This window comes from Acomys russatus, chromosome 2 (assembly GCF_903995435.1).
Source record: "Acomys russatus chromosome 2, mAcoRus1.1, whole genome shotgun sequence".
Taxonomy (NCBI): Eukaryota; Metazoa; Chordata; class Mammalia; order Rodentia; family Muridae; genus Acomys; species Acomys russatus.
In genome coordinates this window covers 18,750,306-18,774,030 of record NC_067138.1, presented here as the reverse complement: position 1 = coordinate 18,774,030, position 23,725 = coordinate 18,750,306, and the positions used below count along the sequence as shown (strand labels likewise).

At 39.0% G+C, this 23,725-nt stretch overlaps 1 protein-coding gene across 2 annotated transcripts in view; it reads right to left on the bottom strand.

Moving 5' to 3' along the window:
- Trpa1 (transient receptor potential cation channel subfamily A member 1) overlaps positions 1-23,725 on the bottom strand; it is a 46,095-nt gene that overhangs the window by 12,066 nt on the left and 10,304 nt on the right. For both annotated transcript variants that reach the window (XM_051165904.1, XM_051165912.1), the window contains exons 4-19: positions 21,174-21,281; positions 19,602-19,710; positions 19,278-19,423; positions 18,092-18,228; positions 14,517-14,565; positions 12,825-12,924; positions 12,078-12,178; positions 10,965-11,134; positions 10,718-10,882; positions 9,498-9,612; positions 5,370-5,536; positions 4,094-4,187; positions 3,167-3,226; positions 2,153-2,251; positions 1,194-1,264; positions 499-661 (exon numbers count right to left, since the gene is read on the bottom strand). In XM_051165904.1, coding sequence (XP_051021861.1) covers positions 499-661; positions 1,194-1,264; positions 2,153-2,251; positions 3,167-3,226; positions 4,094-4,187; positions 5,370-5,536; positions 9,498-9,612; positions 10,718-10,882; positions 10,965-11,134; positions 12,078-12,178; positions 12,825-12,924; positions 14,517-14,565; positions 18,092-18,228; positions 19,278-19,423; positions 19,602-19,710; positions 21,174-21,281 — 1,854 coding nt within the window. The remainder of the gene's footprint in view (positions 1-498; positions 662-1,193; positions 1,265-2,152; positions 2,252-3,166; positions 3,227-4,093; positions 4,188-5,369; positions 5,537-9,497; positions 9,613-10,717; positions 10,883-10,964; positions 11,135-12,077; positions 12,179-12,824; positions 12,925-14,516; positions 14,566-18,091; positions 18,229-19,277; positions 19,424-19,601; positions 19,711-21,173; positions 21,282-23,725) is intronic.

The window sequence follows — 23,725 nt, the reverse complement described above, 5'->3', positions numbered from 1 at the left end:
TGAGAGCAAGTGCTTGTGCCCACCAATCCATCTTGCTGGGCCTCTCATTTGCCACTTTAAAATCGCTATATTTTAAATTCATTTTTACATTATAAATTGTATGATTACTACCATTAAACACATTCACATTATTATATCACCATAAGAACTATTTCCAAAACTTTCCCATTATTTCATTAAAAGCTTCTACATTCCAGAAACCTCTCTCCTTATTCCCCCTGTACTCCTCGCAATGACAAATCTGTGCTATTCCAAGCAAGTTGAAATCTTGCCCAGTTAGTGTTTTAACTAGATGCCAAATCCTTTGCAAATGCTCTTATTGACAGTTTGTTAATATTTGCTCTCATTCCAAGAAAGACTTTTAAAGAAATTTATACCACATATAAGTTGTGTTCATAATAATCAAAATCTTGTTTTGTCAGATTTTTTATGGGCTTATTATTTCAAAGGAAAACATTTTACAATCCTTAATTTTAAAGTGACGAAGTTTTAAAATACCGGAGTGTTCATTGTTTCCATGTGATCAGTAGTTCCATTGATTATTCCAGTGGAGTTGAAGGCCATTCCGGGCTTTATTCTGACAACAAGAAGGGTCATGGGTATGAGACCAAGACAATAAGATCCTAGGTTCATCATATGGGCTCTGAATCCATAGGCACACCTGTAAAGAAATGAGAAAATCACAACTGAACCAATCCTCTCAAATAAAAATATTTAAAGACATCTATGGAAAAATAGCAATGATCTACTTCACACATCTATTTTTATAAATTTACTGTATTTTATAAATAAAGGTTCTTCTAATTCACCTTCTTTATTTTCAGGGATGGAATCTCAGTCACTTAGCAAATGCAAGTCTCACTAAGTCATGGAAAAGCAGAGTCTTCCATGCGTGGTCCTAGCTGAAAGCTGAGGCTCTCCATAGGACATTGCTATTACCGCAGGGCTCAGTAGACTCTGTGACCCAGAATGCTGGTTTGTATCTCAGGCAATGATCTCTTCTTACCCCTCCACACTTCAAATGTACTAATGTCAAAAAAAAAAAAAAACCTCAATAATTCCCAATGACAAAATTTGCCTTAAATGCTTGTTCCTCTTAAATTCTAAAACGTTATAGTAAAATCTAAAGCAACAAAATACCACAGACATAAAATTATTTAAAAATCAAATTAAACAAAAGGACTGGTACCCACCATTTCATGAGTAAGTATTCCTTACACACAGGGTGGTTGAGAAGCTCAATGCGGTTATGCTGCACCATGACCTGAAAACAAGGAAGACGCCGTGAAAACACACTGCTGCTAAACGGCTGCGGGTGAGTTGAGCCTTTTGTTTTCTTTACATTACTGTGGTATCATGTAGCATAACTATGGTATTATGATGAATGCAACATTTGCTTATTTTAAAATTTTTGAGAAGTTCACACTTTTGTAAAAGGGAAAGATGCAAGAGAGAGGGGCAAGTGGGCAAAGGCAGGAGGGAGAGGATCGTTTTCATACAGATGAACCACTTAATTCAGTCTGTCTCTTTCTGTCTCTGTCTCAATTATATGGCACAAACTTGCTAATCCTAAGCAAGCTTACAGCAGAAATAGACATTATAGATAAATTGGCAAGGGTTACCCTAATTTTGTCATTGAAAAAAATCAGTCTTACCTTTCTAGAGGAATTTAATCAATAGGACACATAGAAGCAGTAAAAATAATGTGTACATTGTAAGCCTCCTTCAAGGGTATTATTAATAACCTTTACTGTCTATTCCAAAATCCTATTTTAATTATTGCAGAAATATACACTGTGAGTTAATGACAGTGAGGGGACAAGAGAACTCCTCACACCCCCTTTCATTCATAAAACCCACTGGTATTACCATAATGCATAGACCACACAACCTTGCTGAGCAAAAGAGACCCCAATTAGGAGCATCCTGCATACTAGATGAATACGCTAACTTAGAAAGGCTATTCCTCAGAGAAGACAAATTCTAGAAAAGCCAGAAGTGAAAAAATAGGGGCTTGGGCAACATTGCAGGTATGGACATTGAACTATAAAACTGTCTCTCCAGAGCTCTTGCATTTCCACCAAGCATGTTGCACCCAAGCAATTCAGAGCCCAATTGGAAACAAGGCTGTTAACACAAACACTAGACTTACATTGAGGATTGCAAGAGGCTCATATCGCACGACCTGGGTAGGTGTTAATTTTTTCGTCAATGATAATGGGCATTGAAGATATTTGAAATTATACTCAATCTGTGGAAGACATAAATTTAAAATGTTAGTCTGATAAAATTCTCAAATTACTTTTTAAAATTATATATATACATACATATATATTAAGATGTGTATTGAATATGGATGTTTTTCCTGCATGTATGTCTGAATAACACACGTGAGCTTCCATAAGTGGGCACTGGATCTCCTGGAACTGGAGTTACAAACTATTATGAGCCATCATGAGGGTGCTGAGAATCAAACCTCAGTCTTCTGGAAGATCAGATCAGTCAATGCTTTTAAGCACTGAGCCATCTGTCTAGTCCCCTGTCACTTCTTGATAAATCAAAAATACAAGTATAATTTCTTGTGAAAAGTTAACTGATATAGCTATTAATAATTACAAATGGAGACAAGGAAATTAAGTTATTACCTGTAAATTACAAAACTATATCAGAAAGATATTTTTCAATTTCTTTATAACTCATAGCCATGAATAAAACAGAATTATATGATTTAGCCTCCAATCTATATAAATTATTTGTGTCACCTGAAATGTGGTGGTCTAGATTCCTAATCCTTTAAAAAAAAATTATTTCTTTCCATGCTGTCCTTCAGAACCTGGACAGGTTGTCCTAAGCAGTCTCATACATGAAGCAGGAGCTCCCTGACAACTGGTCAACCACCCCCATGGTACATGAATTATTTTAGATATTCACCATTTCCATAGAAAGCTGAGGTAAATGTAAACACCAGAAATAACAGTAAATGATGGCATTAGAGGTAACAAACTATTTGGGGGAGTCCTAGAATGTAAGGAGGACATTCTCCCATAAATCAATAATGTGATATGAAGCCAATACTCACATCTACTATAGACTGTAGAAACACAGTAGCACCACTTTAACAATCAAGTTTTATAAAATATATTTAAATTTATCATAACAAACTTACATGGTAGTCTTGACAGGACTTGTCTTCTGTGGAAGGTATCATGCAGAAATCTAAAAGAACCTTTGGAAAAGAAAACCCACCTGAGATATTGGGGCAGCAGATTGTACATGAGAAAGGACTTTATTCTATGTCTGAAATAATATACAAGCCACCCCCTTTCTTTCCTTTGCTTCATAATCCTTTATCAGGAAAAACAAGGAACTGGGAGTTTTTTTTCATATTGGCACTGCTGCCCTAGGAGAGGCCATAATAAGTTGATACCAAGAACTTGCCTCCTGTCGCTAATATTGCTCTTCTTGCTTATATAATCATCTGGGGTTCAGCAGACACATAATCAGGTTCTGCATTGCTCATGGAACCGTGAACTGTTATCTTCACGTTCAAATAGACACATATGTTAAACAATATCTTTCTAATACAAAGAGGAGCAATATCATCAGAATGACGATATGTGACCACTACCACTTAACATTAGAGCTGAGTATGCAAATGGAAGAAATGGGGTGTGCCACATGGAAGAGGCTCCTGGATATAGAAGCAGCTGGTGTTATTCCTGATTTCTAAGATGTGTTTTGATTTCTATAGGAAGTCAGGCACTTGTGTCCTTAAGGAAGGCATCCTGGGTATAAATGTTAGAAACAAACGTGAAGAATGGTCATTCAGCTGTCAAACACCACCATGCCTCCTCCCAAAACCTCAACAAATTGAAGAAAAAAATCTGTTTTGTCAATTGTATTATATTACATGCAATCATTGTTAGGATTCCTTTGTCCAAGCAGGTCATCAATAGATACTTGTTTCCTAATTTCCCTCACAGACTTTGAAAATTAGAAACTGTGAAGATAGAAACTATTATCATGAGAGTAAGTCCTACCACACTGCATGCCAAGCACATTCCCATGAAGAATATTGCTTTAGGGGGCTTACTTTCATGCACTCAGGGAGGTATTCTACCATTTCCATGATGGGGCATCTATTGCTTGGAGAATAATGAGTAAACACTTGAAGACACTCATCCCATCTGTAAATAATGTATAAGAGAAACACCATAATTAATCACAGTTTTGCACTGTAGTTCACACTGAAGATTGCATACTTTTAGTGGATGCTCAGTTTTAATTTCCTTCTCAAAGTGTCATGTTCACACACTAATTGCAGTGGAGCCATGTGACTCAAGAGCAATTCATCAATATGACACTAACCCATTAATAGGGATTAGGAATGCAGGTGAGGTCCAGACTGCCTGTTATATTCACTGTTCTGTCTCTTTTCTTTCCTGTCTTTGAAAGAAGACATGCTTTTGTTTTCCTTCTCACCTCAAATTATAACATGCTAAATACTTTCAGGGGGGACTGTGTTAGGGAGAGAAAGTCACGTTCACATACAAGAGTCAGCAATTTGGTATTGCATCTTGAGACTCCATATGCTCCAAATGAGGGCTAGATCTACCTTGAATATGAATATTGGTCAACTTTGTATCCCGCAGTGCATACCACAGGGGGTGTCTGAATAATTATCTGTGATGCTATTGAGAAGTTTTGTTTGAGCAGTGGAAAAAGCACCATATGATGTCATCATCCACACTCTTTGGAGCCGCTACGGCAGTGGCTCAGTGGTTAAAAGCCACACTACTCTTCCAGAGGATTTGAGTTCAATTTTCAACACCCACATGGTGGCTCACAAACATCCACAACTTCAGTTTGAGGGATTAAATGCTTCTTCTGACCCCTTCAAGCAACAAGCACACATGTGGTACACATACACACATGCATGAAAAAAGCATTCAAATAAATAAATCTTAGGAAAAACAATAGTAAACTCCTTAGAGGATGATATACAAATGTACATCCATAAAAGGTCACATGTTAAGGGACATTTTTATTAAATGGCAATTAGCAACCTTAATTATACTTTCTATATTATTGCTATTTACATGTGTTTATTAATTTATCATGTTTGTGTGGAAGAACATGTACCACAGAGTGCATGCTAAGTTAAAGAACAACTTGTGGAAATCAATTCTTTCCTTTTACTATATGAATTCTAAGGATCAAACTGAACTACTCGGGCTTGGAGGCAAGGATGTTCTTGATTAAAAGCCAAAGCATGCTCTATCCTTCTATCTTGCTCTCAGGCTAGGGGTGCACCCTGTTACCAGAGGATGCAAGTCACACGGGCAACAGGAACACAGGAGGACACATACCTTTTACTCCTGATGGTCGTGAGAACCACTTCCTTGCGTTTATTGTGCAGTGCAATGTGCAGAAAGGAGGCATGCTGCTTGTTGAGGAGGATGTCGGCATTGTACCTCAGAAGTAGGGCAACAGCCTTGGCATGACCTTCCCGGGCAGCGAAGTGGAGTGCTGTGTTCTTTCAGACAAAAGCAAACATACAACGCTGGGTGAGTGTAGTAAGCATCCTCCTGCTGTTCTCCTGTTTCATTACTGAATTTCTTAAAAGAATGATCAACAAAGTTAACTACTTAAGAGCAGAATATATCAACTCAGTACTCTTGTTCAGCTTTGAAACAATGGGTTTATCATCCAAACAGTGTGTGTGTGTGTGTTGTGTTGTGTTGTGTTGTGTTGTGTTGTTCTGTGATGGTTATGTGTCAAGGTGACTCCACAAGGACAAATGAGATGCTTTCAGGGTAAGGCTCTTATAGTAAGCACAGAAGGACATGACCCCGAGGACTTATCATTTATTAGGACTGTCACTTCCAGACTTGGGTTCCTACAAGCACATTAAGAAGTCATAGACTATTATAAAGTTGCCAATTTATTATTTTCCCATATAAAGTTTTATTAAAAATAAAAACAGAACACATGGTGGCCTATCTCAATCATGTCTTGAGGAAATGTACATTTCAACACTCTCTAAATAAATAAGGAGAGATGGTAGTTTGTCATCTTGACACAACCCAGAAGAGCATTTCAATGGATGAGCTGTCTAGATCAGCTTGGACTGTGGAACAGCTTGAATTATATTGTCCTCGTTGTCGATTGTTGTAGAAGGATCTAGCCCACTGTGGGTAGCATCATTCCTTCAGCAGGGTTTCCTGAACTAGCAAAGACAGGAGAAGGACATATGGAAGCAAGAAAGCCATGGTCCATTCTTTCCTCTCTGTTCTTAGCTGTGTATGTGATACTAGCTGTCCCCAGCTTCTGCCTTGACATCCTTCCCTTCAGTGACTGGCTATGACATGGAGCTGCAATCCCAATAAACCCTTTCTGTCTACTCGCAGGATGCTTTATCACAGCAGCAGAAATGAAAACTAGAACAGACATTGATGCCAGAGAAGTGGAGTTGTCGCTATGATGACAACTCCTGGTCTCATGATGTTTTATGGTTTTCAGTTATTTTGTTGGAGGATTGTGGAGCTTTGTTGGATTGGAAAAGCCATTGAGTGCTCAGAGTTTAATAGAGTGTTCTTGTGTGGGAATTTGGGAAATAAGAATGCTTATGTGGCTTCCAGATAGTGGAGAACCAGATCTTAGTTCAAGGGTGAACAGTTTATTGATAACAGGGATAGGGGCCATTTGTACAATATTTTGACTAAGAATCTGTGCGTTGATCATGTTGGGGCTAGAAAATCAGTTGCAGTTAGTGACAGGTCAGCAGTTCTGTAGTGAAGCCATCTATGCTTTCTTGGGACAATAGGAAAACACTTCTTCAGGGTAATACAATTGTTGTCCAGGGGGGCAGGCTGTATCTCAACAGAACTTGGCAATGGAAATAGTGTCTGTTGGAATAAGAGTTTTAAAGACATGGAAAGTGCAAGGTTGAGGGGACCATGGAGAGTGGTTGAGGCTTGGCACTTTGTAATAGGGTGGGAGTCCCACTAGAGAGACCTTGAACAGCCATTGGTACCTGTGAACACTCTGCTGCAATGGAAAGAGCCCAATACTGTGGGGTATGCATTAAGGATAGCTGAAGCTATGTAGAAAGGCTGGCCCAAGCCTAAGAGGGAAACTGTGCTGCAGATGGTGGAGCTGGAGGGGTAAGGATACCTTTTGGAGGTCAGAAGATCACAAGCCTCAGATGGTGGGCAGTGGGATTTGATTTGCACTGGTGGGTTTTTATTTCACTTATATGCCATGATCCAGTTCTCCCCTGGTATAGTTAGGGTCCTATGGCTGTGATGAAACACTATGGCCAAAGCAACTTGGAAAAGAAAGTATAACAGATATAGATTCTATAGAAAGATAAGGTAAAATAGTTAGATAAGGTCTTCCAAAACCTACAAGACTTACAGAATATGGTATTTAAACGCTTTTATTATTTTAAAGATTCTTTGAAAATAAGACAGGTTAACTCCTGGCAACACCCAGCCTATCTCAAAGAAGATGATAAGCATCAAAGAACCTCCTTATGGAGATAGTTTCAAATGTGGCAAACAAGCCACTGGGCAAAATGTTCTTGTTTCAGCTACAGATAGAAGTCTGCCTAAAAATGGACAAGCTTGGATGCAGGCAGAGTTGATGGCCAAACTCTGCCAAGACAGGATAAGCAAATCCTCAACATTTCCTGCATCACAAATATGTCTGTCAGATATACTGGGCCAGAAGGCTGAAGATGATGCTCCAACATTACAGAGAATTTTGGGTGACTGTTCAGGCAGCAAATTGTCTCTGTCATTTTTGCATTTTGGAAGCTGCTAACCTGCACTTCCAGTTTACTCAGGTAATTAATTTTATTCCTTTTCAAGTCAAGTTGAAGACCAGATAGTTTAGTTTTACAATTAAGCTCAGTTTTTTAGAGTTTAAGATGTTTTTAGGTCTAGATAGTGGTTTTAAGTTGATAGAGATGAGATATGATAGATATTGATTTACATTCAGAATTTCAGACTCAACAAGATATAGGAAGATGTTTTTATCAACATTGCCAAATACAAATGCACTATGAATATAACACTAATATAATTCCTGATTGTTTTGTGGTTCTTCTTGCTATAGGTAGTTTATGTGTGTGTGTGTGTGTGTGTGTGTGTGTGTGTGTAAAAATTATTTTTTAAAGAAAAGGTGTATTTGACTTAAGCTTTCATATCATTGTATGTTATTGAAGGAAGTCAGGACAGGAACTCAAGCAGAGTAGGAACTGGGAAGCAGAGGCCATGGAGGAGTGCTACATTCTAGCTTGCTCCTCATGTCTTGCTCAGGCTGCTCTTATAGAATCCAGTACCACGATCACGGGGATGGCCCCATCTGCAATGGGCTGGGCCCTCTCCCATCAATCACTAATTAAGAAAATGCCATACACCTGGATCTTATTGGGGCATTTTCTCAATTGGAGTCTCCTGCTTTCAGATGATGTAGCTTGTGTCAAATTGACCTAAAGCTAGCCAGCACATTACCATTTGGGATAAGAATGCTTAGAATAGTTAACTATATTATTTGCTTTTTCACAGGAATCCACACTTAAGGAACTTTGGATTTTTAGAGAGTTGGCTTTTTAAGGACTAGGGACTCTAAATTGGATTATATTTCATATATAACATTAATGTGAGAACTTGGAATCAAGAAAAGGAAGGGTACGATTTACAAGTGATGTAGGTCCATGTGTCATGTTGAGGAGGATTATCATGGTTTTAATTGTCAATTTACCACAAACTAGGGTCAACTTAGAAACAGAGCCCCAGTTAAGGAGTCCTCAGGATCTAGTCAGCCTATGGGCATGCCTGTGGTACACTGTATCAATTGTCAATTGCCTCTGTCCACTGTAGGGGGAAGAATCTTGCTGAACAGAGAGCCAGCATCAAGGGTCCATTTTTTTCTCCTGGCTCTTAGCTCTGGATATGATTGAGCTCCTGCTTATGAGGCCCTCAGTGACAGACTGCAGTATAGAACTGTGACTCAGAAAAAGCCATCTCCTAGGTTACTTATCAGGGTGTTTCATCAAAACAAAAGAATTAAAAATAGAATAATACTCAGTACAAGACAAGAAACCCAATCGTTTCAAATCACCATGCTTGATGTCAGATGCCTCTCTTTAAGGACACTTGGCCCTGCTCTGCTTATTTTCTTAGGTTCATCAGGAAGAGATAAAAAATTCAGGTGAACCTACAGGTTTCTGTAGCTAATGAAAGGGTAGCTTCAACTCACACACATCCTTTACTATTCTCCAATGTCTAGTCTCCTTTTACTTATTCCTCACACCAAGAGAGTGAGTTTTAAAAATCCTAAAAAAAAAAAAAAAAAAAAAAAAAAAAAAAAAAAAAAAAAAGCTGAAAGCACAGCAAGGAGTGAAAAGCTTGTGCAAAAATCAGTCTTGTAATTTTGCAAGTTTGTTCTACACCAAGACTTTGATTTGGTCCAAGAAATCTAGTACCTACCCCTTCTTCATCGAGTCGATCTGTACACTTCAAGTTAGTATCAAGAATGACCTTCATGGTCTGAGTGTACCCACCCAGGGATGCATGATGCAAAGCAGTCCAGCCATTGTGGTCACTGTTAAAGAAGTAAGAAAAGACATGCAAACACGCTTACAGATCACAGTTGGAAAGCGATGTCACTAAGGTCTATGTAGCTGGAGCTGGAGCCCAAGCGTAAGATGCAACAACTGAATATTTAGCATACATTTATAATACATGAGGTAGGTTCAAGATAGTAGTCAAACCCATTCGCTTATAGTTGTTATTCCCATGTATACTTTAGTGAAGTATAAAGGATATAAGAATATTATCAAAGTCTTGAGGGTGGAGTAAAGTATAGTTGATATGTTCTGTGTATTATTTTTCAAAGCCTAATGTGTTTTAAAATACAACTTTCAATCTTGTTTCCCTGCACATTGTATCAGAACAGTTCCACAGTAGTTGCACTGTCTTAGCAGTCACTAGCGATGGCAGTTGTAAGATAGTTAATGTTTCTAAATACTTAATGTCTACTCTTTCTTGTGTTATCAAGGGTATTTTACTTTGTTCACAGAAATTAAAAATTCAAATATAGTGAAAGATTGTCATATTGGTGAGACTTCATCAAACACAGTATAGGAAAGAAATTACACAAGTTAATATAGTACCACTAAGTAATTATTTCAGGTTAGGTGAGTCAGCCTGCTATTTCAGTAATGCTGTCATTAAGGGCCAGCTTTGGAACTAGAGCTCCATGTGTCCCTTCTGCAGGTCTGATATTCTGTGGCCCTTAGAAGCAGGAAGAACATGGGCAAAGCACGCTGTTCAAGGGTGTCACTCATGCACTGCTTTCAGTTTTCTGATGGACAAGAACCGAAAAATCTACTTGCTCTCTGCCACTTCCGAGGAGCTTGAAGCTGGTGCATTGAGCCTGTATAACTGGCTCCAGGTTTTTATTCCTCTTTACAAAGATGATGTTAAATTATTCCACATACTTCATTTATTAGACTGAGGCTTGGATGGCTTTGCGTTTGTATGTGTGCATATGTACACATACATGTACTCACACACAGACACAAACACATCTCTGTATTTTCACAAGAAGACAAAGAACAAAGAATACAAGAAATATTTCAGAGGCATAAAATATTATTTTAAAAAGTCTAAAATGCCTACATTTAAAATACACACTCAAGCCTCACCTGAGGAACAATGCCCCTTTCTTTAGCAGAAGCTGAACAACTTTATCGTGTCCATTCTTAGCTGCCAGGTGAAGAGGGGTCATTCCGTGGAGGTCCCCTTCATTCAACAGCCGCGTGTCACTTATGTCTTGCAGGAGCCTCTGACACGTATTGATGCGACCGTAACTGGAAGAGATCAGGTTGGAGTGCGTAAGATAATTATGAAACAGAAACAGGCACGCTCAAATGTTGGGCGTCTCAATCTCACCTGGCTGCGAAGTGCAGGGGTGATTTCTTATCTTTGCTTTTAGAATGGATGGACACATTGAACCCAAGGAGGTTATTCACAGAGACGGGGACCCCCTGCTTGCACGCATAGTGGAGAGGCGTACACCCATCATTGTCTTCATCCATCACCAGCTCCTTAATGTGTTGCATCTGTGGGAATGGAATATTTTAATATAACTGCCTCCGTGCTCACCGGGTAGGTGCCAGAGTATTCGGTAGCATTTTCCAAGCTGCTGCCTGAAGACAAGTCTACAAACAAGCTAAGTGCAGCTAGGGAAAAATAAATATGGATTTGGTCTCATGCTTTACCCCCAATCATGTCATGGCAAGGTTTTGAGAGACCCTTCAAGTAGGGAAAGCACTTACTGCAGCATATTCCCCAAACCACTAGACCACGACCTCCCTTTTGCTCCTCCCTTTGTTTCCACAAACAATGCTTGAGCTTCTAAGCTGTTATGTTAAGCCAAAACAAAAGTAAACATATGGATGGACATCCTAGAATGGAACTGAATTCACTTAATTTTTAAAATAGATTAAATGAGACTATGAAAGGAAAATCATTAGGTCAATCCATGTAGTAAACATTTACTTTTGTTTAAAACATGTAAGCCCAAATGTACTTTGATTTTTTTATTAAACACAGTAACAGCAAGAAAATCTACTTATTGCAAGAAATATGACTCACTTCAGATGTACTTAATAGTTAAGCAGTAAACATTAGCTCACTTAACAGGGTCTTGTCAGCAGTGAGTCCAGCTTCTTGAGCAGTTTTCTTAACTTATGGTAAAATATTACTTATTCACCTTTATATTTGGCTTCTCCATTCACAAGGACTTCACAGAAATGAAAGTGAAGGAAAATAACTAATTATCAATAGATGAGAGTACAAAACCCCTGTTTAAAAATTCAGTCTGAATTACCATTATCATCAACTAATTATTATCATCCCCATTTCTATGATGGAAATGAAGTATCTTTAGTTTAAAGCAGTTTTGAAAGCCTCAATGAGCTCCCATACTATAAATGGCAACAAAATCAATTTATTCTGTATTGAACACAACTCACTTTACAAAAATGATTGGCCATACAATACCTGCATAAACTCAGGCTGCACATTTCTTAATCCATAAGGCTGCTGTACAGTCAAATGTAAAAAGTTACGTCCAAGATGATCTTTTATGTCTACTTTGGCACCTGAAAAAAAAGCACAGTGAAAATATAAAATCTCATGTGTTTATAACATGGTCCTTGGTGGGTCTTCAACTTCCCAAATCTTTAACTTACAGGCAACTATAGTTAAATGGAAATTTTAAACATAGTTTTAAAATGAGTTTGCCTCTCTCTCTCGCGCTCTCTCTCTCTCTCTCTGTGTGTGTGTGTGTGTGTGTGAGAGAGAGAGAGAGAGAGACAGAGACAGAGAGAGACAGAGACAGAGACAGAGAGGTGGTACAAAATCTGTGACACTTTTCATTTCTATATGAATCTTTAAGTTTTAAACATAAAATATGAACATGACACAATGAAGAAAGGTGAGATAATCAGTCCTTTCTGTTTCCACAGCCCCAAGCTAGTCTGTAATGGGGACAGTGACAGCAACCGACACCTCTGCTGTGACAGAAAGCTCACAATTTCTTTAGCCAACTCCTGGTGTTACACAGCTGGACTTGTTATTGCTATGAATTATATTTTCAATATTTTTACTGGACTGAACACTCCTGTCAGCTTCGAAAATATTCCGTGAACCTCTGTGGCCACAAAGTGTGTCCCAATGCTTGGCATGAGCCCGCTGGCGAACAGATGTCTATCTAAGCAGATTGGTTTGCTTCTTATTGCCGGGTACCTTTAGAGAGGAGCAAATTCACAATATTCCAAGATGCAGAAGCAGTTGCTAAGATGAGTGGAGAGCGTCCTTCAGAATCAGTGCTGTCGATGTTTGCTCCCTAAAACACAGTAAGTCATTCAACAAGAGGATTATGCAAAGATTGGCCTTGCAGTGCCTGACTAGTGCAGGGTGTCCAAGACTCCAGAGCTCTGTCTTAAGACTAATCATAGAATTATATGTCCTTTCTCTAGTCCTTTCCTTCTCATTCCAACAATGACGTGATTTCCCCATGTTAAGCGCTTAACATCTGTCAATAGACCAATTACTACTCAAGTCCTTAAAACAAAACCCTCTCACCTAAAATACAGTTTGAGTTCCCACTATAAGAAATGACTTTTAAATGTCTCTAATTTTGATTTTTCCACATTTATTGCTTGTATAATTCTTAAAGCATTATTAAGAAATAAGCCACTTAAAGCACTTAGATTATTTGAAATAGATAAACTTGGACAACTGAATTGAAATCATGAAGGTAAGAGTTTAACCAAACATCTATGTGAAAATTCACATAAGAATTGCTTTTTGTGTGCTATGGGATGATATTCCACATGAAATGCCACAAAGGATCTTTAAATTTTCCATGGGTCAAATTCTCTCCTTGGGGCACAGTAGTAGAAACAGCATAAACTTAGAATCTGGCATTTCCCTTTGCTCTTGCAGAGCATGGCCGACAGCAGCAACAGCCTCATGGAAAGATGGTGGCAGTGGGCGAGGGTCAGCCACGGTTCTCCTGACAGGAGAATTTGCAAGAAAGACCACATGGCCCGAACACATGGTATCACAATTCCAGTAGCTACTACGAACAACACAGGAAGTACTGAATGTTATGGATGCAGCTCTGTTGGTTGTCCATTTTGTGGGGACTAATGAATCTGTCACACAACCACCCATGTACACACTTGTGAAAATACCGGTCAAAAACTATCAAATCTGCTTCTCTGAGCAAAGATCTAATAATGCTTTCATTAGCAGCAAGTCTTCAACATTTTTCAACTTTATTGCTTTTCATGGTTTGAAAGACACTGAGGTAGTGGGGATATTTTGGAAGACAAAAGTGACACAGGTCCTGCTTTACATCTGCCTGAGTTCAGTGATGACAAAGGACAGCTGCCTTGTCTATACCCAACAGTCTATTCCTGGGCCCTCAAAGGAGCTTGCTTTGCAATAGACTTATAAACTCTAAACACACACACACACACACACACACACACACACACACACACACACAAAACATTGATAAGGACACAAAAATGTGTTCTTCTGACGTCATAGTCTGAGTACTGTGCATCAACAGGAAGTACCCTTGTGTGCAAATGTGTTAATCAAACTTCTGAAAACTTCAGCTGTAAAACAACTGCCCATAGTTTCTTTGTACTTCCTTCTTTGCACATCCTTAAGCCCCACCCCACATTCTTTTTTATGTAAAGTATAATTAATAAACAAAATTGATGCCCATGATGCACTTCAAAATTATATTATATTTGCTTGAGTTTGAGACTAAGATGAAAATAATTTTAATTTTCACAGCCATGTCTATTAAATTTTAAGTAGACAAATTGTTAAGCAATAACTGTGAGTTTTAAAGCCATACAATATTTCCAAATGTAAGTAGGAGTTTAAGGAAACCAGGCCTGTCTGTTGAATAATTACCTCTGAAATTAAGTACTCTGCCAGGTCATAGTGATCAAATAATGAGGCTCTGCAAAAAATAAAAGAGAAAATTAAAACTGTTGAAATCAATATGAAAACCAAAGCTGCTGTACTCAGAAACAAATTTAATTGGACACAGAGAGCACAATGTTATATTAAAGAATTCAGATTCTGAGTAGCCTGTTTTCAGAGTAATAAAAATCAGGAAACATAAAATACAACTCAAACATTACTCTTCCATGTTCTAAAGAGCCCAGTCTTTCCTATGAAATCTCCATTCCGGAGTGAGGAGAAACATTTGCATTTTAAATGAGGTGGGAGAACTGGTGGTCATCATTGTGATTGTAGGGATGGTGCAAGATGTGCCTAAAATACATCTGTAGCATTTGGCAAGTCTCCTGGGAGCGTGGGTGGGTGGGGCTCCTCTTCAGCAAACCAGTGAGGAAACATCAGCTTTCTGGAGAACTTATGAAGCTTTAACTTACTATGGAGTGAACTGAAGTCACTTTAGGGCTGTCTTATGACCAGTCACAAGAAATGCTAATTAATATAACCACCAAAAGCTGCAAATAATTATTAAAACACCACGGCACAGAAGCTAACGCTAATGTTTTCTAGTGAATCTCACATTGTTCCTGTCTGAGGCCCTCAACTACTCTTGACCTTTTGGACATACATAAATTTCAGAACATGCTTTTGGGTGTCATCAAAAGTTCACAAGAAACAGCAAGGAGGTCCTATTTTCCTACCATAATTGCTTCTTATGCATCTTTATATTCTAAAACTATGTTATGAAAAGTCAGAATATGTCCAATTTAAATTAATCAAAGAATATGAAATAGTGTCCTAACTCACCCCCGTGGTCCTAATAGAATCTGGGCTGTTAACCAGCTCTGAGTTCCTAAGCTCTTGACTGATTCTTATGTGTAGTACTCTGTGTGTGTGTGTGTGTGTGTGTGTGTGTGTGTGTGTGTCTTGCAGTGCACATGCAGAAAATAATCTGCAGGACCCCGTTCTCTCCTTGTACTACATGCACCCTGGGATTGAACTCAGGCCACCAGTCCTGGTAGCAAGCACCTTCACCTACTGAGGCATGTTGCTGGCCCTAGGTTTCTGTTTTTAAAATTTCTACTTAAGATTCTTTGGAGCCACACTCCTGAATTTATGCTGACTCAATTTTCATAATTTTCTATCATCCTTATATGCTCATGTTTATATAATTGGTTATTTCTTTATATTCTTGAAATATTTTGATTGTCATTCTTTTCATCTTGCCCTATATTTTATTTATCCCTGAAAATAAATAAATCTTTTTCTGGTTTGGGTGCTTTGTTGCTTTGTTTTGCTTTTTAAATATTTTCCTCTTACATATGAAATTCTAGTTGGCAGATTTATCCTATGGCAGACCCTGTCTGCACATGCATATCTAATCAGGGTTAGTAGCTTTGCTAATATGGACATTTGTCCCAATGACTTGAATTTCCTTTCTCTGAGAAATAATGCAACATTTCTGATAGTGTTACCTACTGAGAATTTACAAGCTCTCTTCTGCCATTTCTCACTTCTATTTAATCATAGCTATGGCAGAAAAGAGGGAAAGGCTGTCACTTCCATAAGGAATATTTAATCATTGTCTTCCCAAAGGACTTAGAGTCCTAGTCCACACTTACTTAAAGCCCAAGTGTACGCTTTGCTCCCTGCCTAACATCTGGGAAACCTGCACGACAGAAACAGTTCTCTTCATTTGGAGTCTTGGTTAGAGAAATTCCTACAGCTGTTTTGAAACATTTAAGTCTGCATGTGGATGAAGGCAGAAAAGATCAGATGGGCAACAACAGCGGCTGTGTGGATCTGCTTCACTCTGGCTACTAAATGCCAGCAGAACACACCTGAGGAGTTGGAACTTAGAAATGGCTTAGAAAGTCTCACATGTCAGCTTCCTTTGTGGTACCTAAGCACACTTTTTTTTTTTACATTATGGTTTTTTTTATTAATTTTAACATATACATTTATATTATTACACATGAATAAAATAAACTACACACAGCAGGAAGAACCATGAGACAATCAGGGGTTATATAAATGTTATATTCGTAGTGATTTGTCTATTTGTATTTGTCAAACCTGAAGAAATCATCTTTCCTATCTTGTACGGTCTAAATTTCTGATTGAAAATCAATATCTATTATATCTCATCTCTATTCACTTAAAACATCTATCTTGATCTAAAAATATCTTAACCCCTAACTAACTAAGCTTAATTGTAAGACTAAAAAATCTGGTCTTCAACCCCATCAGAGACTTGAGAAGGGATAAAACTTAAATACTTAAGTGTACTGGAAGTGCAGGTTAGCAGCTTCCAAAATGAAAAAAGTGAGAGACAATTTACTGCCTGAACAGTCACCCAACACTCTCTATAATGTTGGAGCATCATCTTTGGCCTTCTAGCCCAATATCTCTGCCAGACTGTTTTGGAAGGCAGGAACTATTGAGGTTTGCTTACCTTGTCTTGGCTTAGTTTGGTCATTGACTCTCTCTCTCTCTGCATCTAAGATTGCCCAGTTTTAGGCAAAATTCTATCTGAGGCAGAACTGAGGACATTTTTCCCAGTGGCTTGTTTGCCATCTTAGAAGCCAACTCCATAAGGAGGTTCTCTGATGTTGACACGCTTTCGAGTGATGTTCCCTAGAACTAGCTTAGAGACCCCATTTTCCTAACACAATTGCTTCTTGGGCATATTAATGTTCTAAAACTATGTTATAAAAAGTCACTGGATGTCCAGATTAACTGAAAGAATTCTAAAGAATGTCTTAGGACTCAGCCCTAGTGAGTCTAATAGCATCTGGGCTATTAACCAGCTCTGGGAGTTCCCAGGCTCCTGCGTAACTGGCTCACTGGATCCATGACTGATCCAGAATACATCATAGGCACTTCTGTTCTTTAAGTCATATTTACTATCTTACTTTAACTCCTCAGGGTCATTAGAAAGTCTAGTTGAAACACAGCATCATTGTGATTGATTTCTTTTCTTACCTTTGTCCCTTTCAATGTTGACTTATCAGAAATGCACCTAGCTAGGGCAGCTTGCTTTGATTTTAATTACAGGTGCATTTTCCCAATGTTCCCACTTTTGTTTCTATGTATCTTTCCTAGTGAATGAGTTGCTTATCTTGCTGAATCTTGTCTCGTGACTCATCCTGTTGATGTTATTTGTCTGGTGAATCTCATTGGTATTTTTACTGATAGGTGTGGTTTTTCTAGCTGCCATTTTGGTAATTGTACATTGGTTTGTATGCTTTTAGAAACTTGCCAATATTCATTTGTTCATTTGGGGTGTCTTCTGCCTTTCTGTTGTGTGTGATTCTCTATCTTCCATGTGTAGGTTTTGTACATGTGTATGTTTTATTGATGATAGTTATCTGTTTCCTTATTCATCACAGAGATATTTCCTATAGGTCTGTTGAGGATGTCCTTCATTTTCTGGTCATTTGAGAAGAATGATTCAGCTTGACAGTCTTTATTACCATACTGACTGATTTTTCCAGCAATGTATACTTAGCATGTAAGTTACTTGCCTGTGAAGCAGTGTCTCCTGGTTGCCATCAACTGCATTCACAATATCGCTGCTTCCAGTATAGGATGAGATCATGAGTTTAACGATGTCAGTAGCTCCCTGGGTTGCAGCGAAATGGAGAGCCATGCACTTGGCATTCTATAAACAGGGTTGATGTCAGCATTAGCATTTAAATCCCAACTTAAGCATTTAACACATATAAATTCAGCCCTGAGTTTATTCTTCCCAGATCTAGGGACAGCAAAGCTGATGAACCACACTGTGTGATCTATTGAAAACCACGAGTATGGAGACCTACCTGGTAAGGGTACTCACTAGCAACCCAAGTGCCCTTGGCATACACTTCCATCACTATCATTGCAATACCATTCTTTGCTCAGGGAGTAGGGGCTTTTTCATTACTGAAACACCTGAATGAAATGACTTCATAGGAGCAAGGTTGTTTCTATTTCAAAGAGTTTGGAAGCAATGGGAAGAAGCTTCATGTGATTAAGCAATCTCTGTTTTCTCTAGAAAGGAAAGACCTTTATGGTGTCTGCCTAGACCACTATAAAGAAAAAGATCCTGAACTGTATGTGACTAATCAGGTCCAGACCCACGCTCAGGCAAGACTGTTACATACATATCCTTGGAAGTAAGTTAGGTGATCCTTAGTCAAAAGATACAATGTCCATAAAGACCAGAACTATGACTCAAAGCTTTCACGATTAGGCGTTAGTGCTCCTGGCTGGAAATATTAATGCCATTATCTTTGAGGTTAGCCCTTACTATACAGCTCATGGCAGTTAAGTGGGATATGCTCAATACTGCATCTGCTTTGTCACTTGCTTTGGAATATTGAAATTTTTTCCATTCTTTAATTTTTTAATTTATTCATATTACATCTCGATTGTTAGCCCTTCCCCTGTTTCCTCCCATTCTTCCCTCCCTCCCATATTTCTCTCCTTCTCCCCTCCCCTATGTCTGTGACTGAGGGAGACCTCCTCCCCCTATATATGCTCTTAGAATATGGAATATTGAAATTTATAAAATTAGAGAATGTTTTCTTCGGCATGGACAGAGGAACAACATTCCTTTGTGCTGTATGCATTTCCAGTCTTACCTGAACATAAAGTAACCCACAAAACATTTGAGAAATAATGCATGGGGATTCTCAAGTCAGATTGCCACATAGACCGCACACTTGCCTCCATCATGTCGATATGTGCACCATTGTCTAGGCACATTTTAATCATGTCCAGGTCACCACTTTGAACTGCGAGGTGGAGTGGGCTGGCTTTCTTATGATTCACAAAGTTAATTTGAGACTCCTTGCTGTAGCCAAATTTTTCACCTTTAGAAGAAAGCACCATTTAAGATAAAAAAAAATTTAAAGGATAAAGGTCAATGAGTATTAAAAACAGACGACATCTAGAATAAACATAAAGGCCCATGTATAAACTGTATCATTTTTCGAATGAAAGGTATCTGAAGGTTTCCTAACTATGCAGAACGTAGAGAGCTTCACTCACCGTACTCTAATATTAACTCCATGCATTTTTTGGCCCCTGAAAATGCGGCCTGGTGAACAGGGTAATCTCCCCATTTGTTTGATTTACACAGCTTAGCTCCTTTTTCTAACTGGAGGAAGAGGAGAAAAAAAATCAGTAACATAAATTAAGTGACCAAGTTGGGCGAGAATTTCTGTGCCTCTAGCACACCATTCCACCCTCCAAAGCAAACGGGAAGACCTGCAAAAGGCTCTGTGGGATATGCAGTCTAGCAAGGCAGCAACTTCAGAACTAGTGGAAGACAATGTGGGCACTGTACATCTTATAAGGACGAAGACACTCCACAGTACAAAGATGCCTACATCAATGCCCCAACAAACTCAACACATTCTTTTTTCAATGTCATATAAAATATTTAATTTTAAAACATAGACTATTTGAGTCATATAAATATTTTCAGTTTTACAATAGTTGCTTGTGGCAGCAGAAATACCCAGTGTGATAAATAAGAACAATTTAGATAGCATCACTTACGGGTAAGTCTAAAGTTCTAAGACCCACTATATTAAAAATTCAGAGACTAGAATTCTCTGATGTTCCTTCACTTCTTACAGTGTTTTCTTGTTCTAAGTTGTTAGTACCCAATATTCACACAAAAGCAAAACATTAACACATATTTCTGCATATTCTTTTATTTCTGAATAGCAGGCAAGCAACCCAGAAACATTTGAAAAATAACCATTGGATAAAATTCCGAAGTGCCCTCAGTACCAAGAACAGAAGCCATCCCTGAGACAGGTACCTCCACGATCTTGGTGTATCTATCCCACCTAGGTGGCTTCCCAGAAAGATGGCTGATGGCTGGCTTTCTGTGTTCAGACCTCTAGGATAGTGAGCCAGTGCAGGACTCCACCTCAGAGGAACCGTAGCACCAGTACCAATCTCATGAATGGAAAGAATGCAGCAGTCCATTTTGGCTTGAATCTTAGAAGTCAAATCACTCTGCAACTGAATGTGTTCATTTTTTTCCTCTTTGGCCACTTAAAAGCTCAGAATCAAATGGCTTTTTAAACATTTTATGTGTATGTGTGTTTTATCTGAACTGTGTGTGGTCCTGGTGCCCACAGAGACTAGAAGAGGACATTAGATCTCCTGGGATTACGGATGATTGTAATCCACTATGTGTGTGTGTGGGAGCAACTCTGTGTCCTCTGGAAGAACACCCAATGCTCTTAGCCACTGAGCTATCCCTTTAGCTCCAGGATATAATGGTTTTAGTGTCATAGAGGTTGTCATATTTTGGTTTTATATTCTAGCACTACCATATTCATCTTACTGCCTGCCTATATTTTTGTTTTACCTTGATTTTCCTTGTGTTTTCTTTCATGCTTCATTTTCAATCTTCTTCTGCTATCTAGGGTCTGCATTGGATCCTAGAAGCAGATCCATGTAAAAACCACAGGGATCTAGGTTCCTTAGACGTATTATCTGTATCTCACACGTTGCTAATGAGATACTATGAAGTGCTTTTTAAATAACAAATTGTGTCCAGTTCACAGAAAGAAAGCAACATAAGGTGATCAGTTTACAAACCAAACTCTGCAAAACGTCACTGTTGTCTTTGGCACATGTGGACATCACAGCTGTGTTCCCATTCTCGCCTTCTAAATTAATGTCAGTAGTGTCGTGCTCAATCAAGACCTGCACAAAGTGAAGACATGATTGTTAAAAAGCTAATCTACTGATAACAATAGGTCTCTGAGGAGACATGGTAGCCACACACCATATCTGATTCATCTCCTACTCCAATTCCATAACGTGTGTCATAAATTTTACATGCAGTACGCATCAAATGAGTGAACCAAACAGAGCATGACTCTAATGCCAACAGTCAGTGGAATTTTGCACTGCGCGTCTGGCAACGGAATCCCCATGGTAAATAAGTAATTTCACTGAAAAGGCAGTGCTTTCAAGGATTTACATTAGCTAATATCTTCAGAAATAAATGTGTGGACACATTCTCAATATGTGCCTCAAGGGAAGGAGGGAGATGGGAAAGATGTGGGAAGAGGAAGAGAGAAAGGGAGGAAGGGGAAATGGCTTTCTTCTCCCTACAGTTAGGCGGAATACAAACACTACAAGAAATGCCAACAGGAACCCTATTCTCTTTAGCAGGGAAGCTGGCTTTGTGTAAATCTGTCTTCGATATAAATTAATTAAAAGTTGGTCTAGGATAGAAGAAATTAGTTTTCTGACTAAATGTCAATTAATAATTCTCAGGAAAGTTAAGTGAAAATCTGTTACTCCCTCACCAGTAACCACCAGCTTATTATTGGCCAAGTCTACTGTTCTTCAACCAGCGTTAAGTCTCTCATAAAAGTTTACAATATTGACCTTTGGTAGTGTTTAGATCAGACCACCTTCTCCCATCCCCCGCTAAGGTACTCCGCATTTGGTGAAAGAGTGTTTTTTTTTTCACACTGTGTTTTGCTTTGAGAGTTTCCAATTTACAAGTAGTTTTTTTGTTTTTTGTTTTTTTTTTTGTTTTTTCTCCCTTTCAAGAGAAAAGGATGACCACAGCCCTCAGGTTACTGCATCTGCCAGAACCACCCATCACTTATTCTTGGAGGTAGAAAAGACCCTGGCCAGCCTTATCATGGTGAATTGAGACAGTAGGCCTAGACAAGTATATTAAAGCACATCAGGGAAGCCCTGCCCCTGGACTTATCAGACACCCCAAGGAGCCCAAGCAGAGTATCTAGCTCCCCTTCCTGGAGGTCACATAGTGAAGCACACCTAACACTGCAATGACATGACCCTCTCCCGCCAACATAGCACCTGATACCTAGTGCAAGCCTCTTCAGGACTGGCAAGCAGAGGATTCCCAGGCATCCCTGGGGCTTCAGCACTGGTTGGCCCCTGCTGATGCGACCTTCTTGACTCTGGCTATCCACCTTTTTCCCTATCCAGATCTAAATCTGAACTTGCCATATCCTGTCCTAAGATTCAGCCTTTGACCTGGCAGCTTCGCAAACCCTGCCTCAGCAACAGCTTCCTCCTACCGCTGGCCTGGTTCATTCTCTTATTAATACAGATTGTGTGTGTGTGTGTGTGTGTGTGTGTGTGTGTGTGTGTGTGTGTATGCCTGCCCATGTCTTTTCATCTCTCTCTTTCTGTAGCTAGGTATCTCTTTTCTTTCTGCACACACAGACACATATACACACACATTTTAGAAACCTCCTGAAATCTGTTGCAGCCTCGTTAACTTGTATTCACTGTATAATAATAGCATATATGCATATAGATATAAATAGCATATATTATATGATATTAGACTTCATAATGGTAATTAGGCTTGGAATAAAAGAACTGACATTCTCCTCAGCGAGGAGGTGAGTTTATCTGGGAACCTGCTCTCTTCTTGTGCTAATCCAATAGTAAAACTCAGCATGGGCTTATAGTACTGGTAGCTGAACCTAGTGTCCCTTGCTGGTTGGGCGATGTTCAGACACTGAGTCATTTCTTCAGCATTATTTGTAGATGTATTGTCACTGTTGAAACACTGTCTCATTGCCCAGACTTGCCATTACATTGTAAAATAGTGCAGCAAAGACTTGAATTTACCATCCTTCTTTGCTAGCCCCAGTGCAGCTGAATTACAAGCCTGCACCTACTGACCTAGCAGGCAAATTGTGTTTGTTATCGCTCTTTGTTTGTTAAAGCTTATCCAACCAGCTGTTTCTTAAAATCCTTGACTTCTTCAAAATAACAACTTCTTAGCTGAGGCCTGCCGAACAGAGCGTGCTCTAAGCTGACACCCAGCAGATGGATTAGGCTCACTGATGAGTTCTGTTCAGAGGAGAAACTAGAGCTGCGGTTTAGTTCATAAGAACAAACAGGGGCACTCTTTAAAAGTGAAGAGAAACAGAAGCAAAGGGTCACTCAGGCATCTTCAGGCTCTGTCTTTCATATCCAGATCACAGGCCCAGGAACCCACCAAGGTCTTCTAGAAACATATCCCACTCTTCCCCTCAGAGAACTGCAGACCACAGATCTGCAGCATGTAGTTACTTGTAGTGTCATTAGCATCATCTTTCAAGGCTGAGTTAAATTCTAGGTGACAGTGGTCACAGAGAAAGGCACTG